Source organism: Nanorana parkeri, unplaced genomic scaffold (assembly GCF_000935625.1).
Source record: "Nanorana parkeri isolate BGI_ZX_2015 unplaced genomic scaffold, ASM93562v1 scaffold99, whole genome shotgun sequence".
In the NCBI taxonomy this organism is placed as follows: domain Eukaryota; kingdom Metazoa; phylum Chordata; class Amphibia; order Anura; family Dicroglossidae; genus Nanorana; species Nanorana parkeri.
In genome coordinates this window covers 2,424,659-2,434,710 of record NW_017306367.1, presented here as the reverse complement: position 1 = coordinate 2,434,710, position 10,052 = coordinate 2,424,659, and the positions used below count along the sequence as shown (strand labels likewise).

Genomic DNA, 10,052 nt, shown 5'->3' with positions numbered 1-10,052 from the left:
CTCTCTCTCTCTCACTCTCTCTCTCTCTCTCTCTCTCTCTCTCTCTCTCTCTCTCTCTCTCTCTCTCTGTCTCTCTCTCTCTCTCTCATTGTGTGCCACTGTTCCTATCTTCCTCCTCTTGGTAAGTTTCCAGGTTTCCAGTTCCCTAGTTCAACTAGTCCTTTTGTGTCTGTGTGGGTGTGCTAGAGGGCCACAACCCGGAGGGTTTCCAGCAGCCAATCATCCTCACCATTAGAGGCTTTGTCGAATACCTGGCCCTTCTTAGATTCTGTGCCTAGTGGATCCTGAAAACGCACAGACCATTAGTTCCTCTCTCCCTGTGACCAACATCCCAGATATCCCTCCTGTCTGTGACTCCTACCAACTCCGCAAACCCTGGAGCTCACGTAACCTAGTGCCCTGGTCCCTAGACCGTGACAATCATGTTGTAGTTCCTTTTTCACTTTCCACCCACCTTGGCTTTCACATTTTCCCACCTTGAGCTATTCCCTTTAGTCCTGTTATATTGTACTTTGTAAATTTGGAAATCAAAATGATAATTGTCTATACATATATAGCACACCATTTAACTGTCTTGTGGTTAGCAGCAAAAGTTGCCTGGCTGCATGATTTATGGTAGAAATGCCATAAAAGCAGTTAGCATACCATTTAGAGACAAACTCCTCTTAAAATGGGTAAGTGGGGCTCATTTCAAATGTTTGCTGAATTCACCCTGAACACCAAGACCTAAAGGGTGTATAAAACCAAAGGCTTTGATGCTGTAATAGCTGACATAAAATATGAGCTCTTATAGAGCCATGTGTATTGTAGGACAGATTATTGTATTTAGTAAATAAGCCTACACACTACAGAGTTTGGGAGACTGATTAGGATATTTAAGATGTAGCCAGTGAAGGACCTTTTTAATCTGGCCTACATATTCCAGGACTGGCTGGATCTTTCTAATTTAGCGTGTAAAGTGTTAATGCGTCAAGTCACATCTGTTGGATCTGTTGGTTTATAGCCAGCTTTATTCCTCATGAGTAAGACCTATAAGTATAACAGAATGTGATTAGAAACAACATTTTAATGAACCTTATAGTGTAACAACGGTTATATTTTTTGGTACTGCCTTATTATTGACTCCGTTGTGTGTATATGATTAATGTTGTTAATATCTCATATAAAGTTCATTTAAAGATAAATATATATATGTAACACAAAACCAACCAAATATGGAGCATATAAAACTGGTTTAATAACTTACGCGGTCCTAAAAGATATCCTGCACTGTTCAATGTCCAGCCACGCTTCTCTTTACCCTAAAAATACATTTAGTTCAAGTCAGAAAATGGATCCCAAGGCATTTTGGAGGAACATTCACAATAAATAAAGGGTACTGCTAAGGCATGTACATTTGCTTGGCTGGTCCAAGATTCATAAATTACTTAATTTTAGGTTTGATGCTGACATACGTTACTATATTTGTTAGGGAAGGTCTCTGTGTGGGGGCCAGGAAGTAAGGTGACACGTTTAGAAGGTATTCCTATTTGTCAAGTCCAGGAGACATTGGCTCGTTATGCCTGCTTAAAGTGGCCACAAATGACCTCCTGGACGTCAGAGTACTTCATGATGAACAACTGCACCACCAGGATGAGGACATGTGCCAGGTGAACGGCAATCAGCAGGTTTGTATCATTGTCACACGTGGCTTTGCCTGGATGAAAATGAGGTGAGGAGAACCACCTCTCGGCCTAAGTCTAGAGAGCTGCCAGTGTCTCATGCCCAGTGTGGCCTGGTACCTTGCATGTGATCTAGGGTTTGGGGCAGACTGCTGGTTCCTGTATACCGAGATTCCTACCTACTTTACACTTTGTTGCAATAGAGATCTATTATATACCCTGTTGCAGTATAATTTTACAGTTATACAGCAGTATTCAGAGCAGATTTGTAATGTGTTTTATTGATATATGAAAGTCCATGATTAATCTAAAATAATTCTCCCTCAGTACCTCTTTAATGTTTTCTACCTACAACATATATTGTTTTAATAAAAAAGCCAGCAGTACCCTGCACTAATATCTTGTACCCATAATACACAGTAATCTGTTTGAGTTATGAATGTCTTTTTTAGGGACTTATATGTGTTTATTTATTTTTTTGTAGCCCTGAAAAAATGGTAGGTCTTTGAGTCCCCAAAATGTATTGGCTGTACTGTGCTGACTTTTGTGAAACCATTCTATTGCTAAAAGTTTTTCTCATGTTTTCTTGTGTTTTCTTGTTTGGTGCTCCCTTTGGACTTTATATACATGCCTAAATTTAATAGCAGCTATGACAATAGGGGGTAATGTGGTGCTTTGTTGCACACTACTTTTCCGCACAAATATGGGGTGATGTGCTGCAAACAAAGGGCAGCTTTGCCTGTGACAACAACAAGTGTGCGCTGTGCACCTAAAATAATAAAAAAGGCCTTAGCAAGAAAATTAAAAACACTTTTATATAGCCCAACACACTGCAATGCACAAATCACATCATAACACCGTATAGCAATTAACTCTTGTTACACAGCTCTCTTAAAACTACTCCAAAACACAATGACAAATGGTTGGTGGGATCCTTTTATGGATCACAAAGCTCTCATTATTGGCTCTTCTAAAGCCGTGTATACACTGTTTTATTTTTTTCGTTCAACCTATGGTCTGCATGAAAAAAATAGAACAAATTCCTCCATCAACACTTACGAGCATTGATGGACAGCGGCTGCTGTCAGAATACCCAAATGGAGCCTGCAGCTGATCGGCTGATCAGCTGATTGAGGGATACTGGGCGGGAGGATGTCAGCAGTGGCACCTACGCAGCAAATTGCGGCCGGTTCATCAAGAACCAGCCAAAATTTGAAGCGTGTATAATCAGTTTAAGTTGAAAGGCCAGGCAGTGAGTGCAATATGGTTATAAATAGGGATGTCCCGATACTGATGCTAGCATCGGAATCGGGCCCGATACAGGGCATTTTGGCAAGTACTTGTCAAAATGCCCCGATACATAGCGGCAAAGCTTGAGCTATGTTTTTTTTTCTTACTTACCTCGCCAAATGCCGCGTCACTGCTGCTCCGGTGGACGGCACTCCAGCTGGGGTCCTAATTTAGGTGGCCGGAGACTGCCAGATGACCCCGCTCGGAGCGCCGCCCACCGGAGCAGCATGTGACGCGACGCTCAGCGAGGTAAGTAAGAAGAATTTGGGGGGGGGGGGGGATCACTATTAAGCAGAGTCTAATTGTAAATGTATTGTCTGCACTGTATTAGCAGTATATACTCTATATGTACTACATATAGAGTACATATAGAGTATACACTCATTTAACCCATAACCCAGTACACACACACTCATTTAACCCATTCATGTTAGCAGAGTATAATGGTAAATGTATTGTTTCAGGCACTCTATATGTACTGTACATGTACTATATACTACTTATATAATGCACTGCAACAAAGATTTACAATTATCCCCTGCTAATAAGAATCGGTTAAATGATCCATAGTACATGATATGTAGCCCTGTACTACGCAACATTTAACCCATTCATGTTAGCAGTGCAGAATTGTATATCTATTGCAGTGCATTCAATCTGAACACATGTCCCGTACATTGCAGCAATAGATTTACAATGATCCCCTGCTAACATGAAAGGGGTTAAATGATCCATAGTACAACTACATGTTGTGTACTATTATGAACTATGGATCATGATTTAACCTATTCATGTTAGCAGGGGATAATTGTAACTCTATTACTACAGTGTACTGGACGTGTGTACTGCATATGTACTATGGATCATGATTTAACCTATTCATGTTAGCAGGGCAGAATTGCGAGCGCCTCCCACAACTGAGCACCAAGACGCGATGCAGCGATCCTGCCCAGCGCCGACTACAAGAGGCACCTCCTGAGGCAACAGGGAGTGAAACTGTGAGTGAGGGAAGCTGGGACGGGGCTGGCTATAAATCTATTGCTATAGTGTACTGGACATGTGTAATGTATATGTAGTACATATATACAGCACACCCCTCCTCTACACTCCAGCAATAGAGTAACAATTCTCCCCTGCTAACATGAATAGGTTAAATCATGATCCATAGTACATTACATGTAGTTGTACTATGGATCATTTAAAGTCACTTGTCCCTTTTTTTAAAAAGTATCGGTAATTGGTATCGGCAAGTGCATGAGGGAAAGTACTTGTACTTGGTCCTGAAAAAGTGGCATTGGGACATCCCTTGTTATAAACAATTCAGTCTGCTGAATTTCCACATTACTTCACTAGGAACGTCGAGCACGAAGGGTTTGCCTCAAAACCATGGTAGCGGCGAACATGACTCTCATTCCTAACCAATAAATAGTAAAACTGCTCAATTCAAACCTGCTGATGATAGCAGACAATTGGGTGGTGAAGGAATGCAATTTTAATGGCTCTCCTTCACAGCAACAATGGTTTATTTTAAGATAAGAATAGGTACTCATTGCTTTAGTGTCTCTATCAAACTAAAAATACAGAAGTAGACTTTACTTTGTTCTGTTAGATCAGTGTTTAACAAATTGTATTAAAGTATGTATAACTATTTTCTATTTGGCGCAACAAGTCACATCCAACAGCATTTACTTCTTTTCTAAGCAGTCACTGAAAAAAATGGGCAAGCATAAAGATTTGAGCAACTTTGCCAAGGGCAAAGATGACTGGGTCTGAGCAACTCCAAAACTGCAGCTTTTGCGGGATGTTCCCATCTGGAGTGGTCAGGACCTACCAAAAGTGGTCTAAGGAATGAAAATCGGTGAACCAGAGACAGGTTCATGGGTGGCCAAGACTTTATCTCTGGGAAAGTTCTGCTGGAAAAAGTTCAATCCATGGAGGCCTCACCTCACAACTTATAGATTACTGACAGCTTGGTGCTAGATACCACAGCATACCTTCAGAGGTCTAGTGGACTCCATGCCTTGACTGGACAGGTTTGTTTTGGTGACCTACTCAATATTAGGTGGGTGGTCATAATGGTATGGCTGATTGATGTATCATGACAAGCAACTGTCGGTGACTGCATGTCCCGCTACAATTAAGGTGTGAATAGACCATGAACTCAGCAAACGTGTATTGCACCAGGGGGAGGGATTAATGCCCCCTGCTCCCCAGCCCAGTCCTCCCATGGGTGTGGGAGTAAACCTTTGCAAATATGAGACAGAATATACCAGCTTCATGCACATGTAAGAATGGAACCTAAGTGCTTCAAGCGAAGAGTGCTTGCCACTTGGTTTTAATGTATCCCTTTATAAAAACTAGTGTTAAACAAGTACCCTCTGGTGTGAATCACATAATCCCAAGTGCCCCTTGAATTTTGTACCATATCACCTGTATATCCAAGTATATATTTATAGTGATAAGTGAATCATGGATTTGTGCTGCCAATGATCTGCTTCATAGGGAAAATTATTTGCTACAAATAGATGGGTCCAACTGCAGTCCATAAATGAATGGATAAAAGATCAACACAACAGAATAAGGATGGGTCAGCCCATGGTCTTAGGGATACACTACATCAGGGGTGGCAAACACAAGGCCCGCGGGCCGAATCCGGCCCGCCGGACCTTGTAATGTGGGGGGGGGGCACGAACTGGGGTTGTGTGTGTATTATATGTACATATATATAATGTACAGGGGTTGTATTTTTTTTAATTTACATGGAGCGGCTGTCACCTGATCATTAACTTGACTAGGTGACAGCTGTCACTTGAAAACGCCAGATTAGGGATTTCTGCTGCAGTCTGAGCAGTCTCCAATAAAGTTTCTTGTGGATGTTTTCAAGGCTAGTTATTACTTAAATTATTATTAAAACCAGTAGCAACTGAATGCAGAGGCAACTATTTATGATAATAAAGAGTAGATGCATAGTCCTATACAACCGGCCCTTTGAGGGTAACCATACTGCTGATGCGGCCCCCGATGAATTTGAGTTTGCCACCCCTGCACTACATCTTCATGATCTGTATATCCTACTTCAGACCCTACTAAAATTCATGTGTGGGCTTTTCAAACAAAGAAGGGATTTGGTAAGACCATCAAGGTACTTCTTTATTATTCAACTGACCACATCAGTTGAATTGATCATTGGCCAATATGGAACTAAATTTAGAAAATAAAAACATTGCTAATGTGCACAATGTTTCAGTATAAGAGACTTAATATACGTCTTCCCAAAAAATTCCTTTACCTTTCTACTAGTATTTTTTTAAACTAACACTGCCTGCCACATATGTTCAGTGCAATGTTTATTTTTCTCTGGCTCTTGTAAAAAATGCCTAAGAGAAGGGTTTATTGTCAGGATTGTGCCACACCATTATCCCTATCACTGGCTACTCAATGTCTAAATGAGGACCACCATCTGTAGAACAGCCTTAAAGTAATACTCAGGGGTTAAATCTTAAAAATGCATTCAAGTAGCTTAACTATTAACAATACTGTACCTTATTAGTGTATCAATCAGCTGTAGATCCTCAAATAATCTCTGAATTGGTGCTGACACTGTCCTTCCTTCAGGGCGATGGCTACTTTTGTTCCCTATGGTTCCTGTGTGTGTTGTAAAGCAGGCACCGCTCCAAATTCATTCATGTGATAGATTATAAATGTAATACAAATTAGCTAACTAAACGTGAGACTGTAGTCCATCACGGACGCAAGCTTGGAGCGGTGGCTACTTTACAACACACACAGGGACCATGGGGAACATCAGTTGCCACCGTCCAGAAGGAAGGACAGTGTCAGCATGAATTCAGAGATAATTTGAGGATCTACAGCCGAGTGATACACAAATAAGGTACATTATTGTTAATATTTAATGCACTTGAATGCTTTTTTTCAGGTTTAACTCCTGAGTTTAGTGTGACTTTAAGAGAAAAGGACACTGGAGCTGTAAAGTGGCAAATGGAAAGTGAAGCTCTCTTCACCGGAACACCACAAACACAGAGGTAGGTTTGCCATATTGAACAAGTATGCTGTGCTTGCTCATTATATTGTTACTCACACTTCCACTGTAGTAGTTGAAGATAAACCATTATGTACTTTCATTAACTACACATTTTGAGTTTTTATTGTAAGAGTAACCTGAAAGTAATTTTTGATTTGGCTTCCATATGTTTACTTACCTTCTGTTCCAAATTTTCATTAGGACATTTCATCTGTAGATTTGTAGCTAGTGGCTATTTGTATGTTTGACAGGTGCACAGATTTATTTAACACTCTCTAAAGGTGCCCATACACTGCTCGATTCTCGTACGAGAATCGGGCGAAATCCCGCGATCGTACGAGAATCGAGCAGTGTGAACTAAGACGTGCGACCGTTTCTACTGTACGGTCGCACGTCTTTTGTCGAGCCAACATGCTCGAAAACCCGCCGAGAATCGTACGATTCTCGGCGGGTTTCTAGCCTGCTCGTCCGATAGCTGCGGAACGGGCCGGTGTGCGCACGCGCACACTGCCCGTTCTGCATTGCCGTCATCGGAAGCCCGCCCCTCAGCGGGGCGGGCTTTCAATGATTGCAAGTACGATCTGCCCGTCCAAGGTGGCAGATCGTACGGGCTTTCAAGAAGCATACGACCATCGCAAGACAAAAGTCTTGCGTTGGTCGTAAGGTGTATGGGCAGCTTAAGACAACAGGACACACCAACTAGGGTTTGTTTTGCTTTTATCCAGTTCACACATGCTCTCATAGCATTGTAGTACACATTTATTTTTAAATATATTTACATTAAATCTACAAATATTTTTTAAACTATTGGTACACATTGATAAGGCTATTTACATTAAGATGAGAACATTTGTACCTCTAGATTACCTTTTACTAGACTGAAGGCATTAGCCAGCACAAGAAACTATGGTGGGAGTTGGACTACATGTATTGTATAAGCAAGCTAGGGATGTGCAAAAGGGAAGTACCACTGAGAGGGAAGGTAGCACACAAATTGTGTAAGATATTTAATTTCTTTTATGTTTTAATGTTATGAACTGCTACTTTTATTATGTATTTTTGCCTTTAGAAATAATACAGATGGGGTTCACGTAGCTTTACAGCCAACAGTAAGTTGGAACATTTTTTCCCCTCAGAAAACAAAGCTGATTTGGACCAAGACATTAAAAAAACTATCTATCTATCTATCTATCTATCTATCTATCGATAAAGACAATAGTTATATATATTTGTTTTAAAACAGAACTCCGGGTAAAAATGTTATTAGTCCTTGCAGTGGGGGGCTATACCCGCATTGCATGGGTTAGGTGGGTATTTTTGTCTAGGATGAGAGTGTTTGCTGAGAGACATACCATCTCTGCAGCCTAGAAGGAGACATGCAAGGAGGGAGCGCTGTTGGAGTCAGCCATATCAGAGGATCGAGTGAGTTTATCTTTGTTATTTTCATGCCTAGACAAAAATAAGCACTTAACCCTTGCAGTGCGGGGGTAGCCCCACTGCAAGGGTTAATAAAAATTTTACCTGGAGTTCTTTAAGCTTGAAATATTTTGTAAACAAAAATGCAATTCTGGTTCTTAATCTAATTTAACGCCAACAACTCTAATTTATGACAAATAATCTATGAACAAAGAGCAAGTTCTCATTCTAAATCTAAAACCAATCTAAATCTACAAGGTTAAAAACCTGAACCTGTATACAGAACAAAGCAATGTTCTTATAAATGTAATATATATAGTGTATTTGTTAAACTGAAACCATTGATCATTCACTGAAACCATTTTACATTTTAACAAGTTGAATCATTTGAATATTTCTCAGCCAGAGTTAAGTAATGCAATAATATGGAATATTTATAAAAGCTGAAAAAAGTAAATGATCTACAAAACCTGCCAAATCGGATTCCTTGTTTTATTTACCCAGATGATAGAATATTAAATGTGATTGGCCACTACTCACTATGAGCAAAATTTTCGTAGTTACAGGAATCTCTCTCTCTCTCTGTCATGACTTAGAAAAGGAGTAGAGAATGTTCACCCAGCATAGTGAAGCTGTGTTCATTTAGGATAGCCAGTCATTTGCAGGGAGAGTAAACAAACAAACAAAAAACAGGATTTTGCCTTGCACGTGATTGTATGACTGCAGTGAACACAATTTAACTTTGGTCAGAAACATTACTACTCTAGCTAATTGACCAGTATATGTATATATAAATATATAGAAAATGTACTTACTGATAAAACTAATCCAAATGTTTGTGAGATTGTGGCACACAGTATTAAAGACACCAGGAGTAGACTTGTACACTTTTGCATCTGTATAATAATATAAGTAAAACATAGCTGGTTTAAAGACATAATAAAATACTTTTATTTACATTTTAATTTAAGCAAGTAAATTTATCTAAGAGAAACATAGAAACCTGGCTGGCAGCATACTTGGTAGCTAAGGAACACAGATGAGTATATAGTGTGTAGTACTGAAGGTGTTTTATACTAAATTACACATCCTTCATGTAACCCCTTTCTGAGTTTGCCTTTGCTGTGTATTAATGGAACCACAGACTAGGCACACTAGAGACTTCAAAGCCTAAAGGCATCAAATCATTCCTATTTTAACACCAGGGAACAGGTTCAAATATAGCGAACATTCTAAATGTGTTCATATTCCTTCGAAATATGTTCACAAATCTGTTCTATGTAATCTTCTGTTCAAATTATAGCATGCTGCACAATACAACTACTGCTAGCAAAAAGAGGCTGTGACCTGTGTTTGGTAGTCAGCACTGAAAATGTTATGATTTGCTTTATACACCTAATTATGCACAACTATGTTTTTATATGTGCTACCTGAATGCCAATACAAACTTCATTAGGTTTACTATACTTTTCCATATATCATGTGTTCTACAAAGAAGCACACTTTTAATTTTTGATAATGCAAGACGAAATGCAGAAGCAATTTAACCCGCTCTGCCTGTTAAAAATTTTCAGATATAATTCTATTTGTGAAAAGTTCTACCTTCACTGTGATTCCAGAGAATACCCCAGCTCGACAGTAAT

The 10,052-nt window shown here is 39.8% G+C and overlaps 1 protein-coding gene across 1 annotated transcript in view; it reads right to left on the bottom strand.

Moving 5' to 3' along the window:
* The window catches only part of GAL (galanin and GMAP prepropeptide), a 27,680-nt gene that overhangs the window by 16,987 nt on the left and 641 nt on the right, over positions 1-10,052 (bottom strand). The window contains exons 2-3 of the mRNA XM_018552880.1: positions 9,225-9,305; positions 1,247-1,301 (exon numbers count right to left, since the gene is read on the bottom strand). Of these exons, the coding sequence (XP_018408382.1) occupies positions 1,247-1,301; positions 9,225-9,305 (136 nt within the window). The remainder of the gene's footprint in view (positions 1-1,246; positions 1,302-9,224; positions 9,306-10,052) is intronic.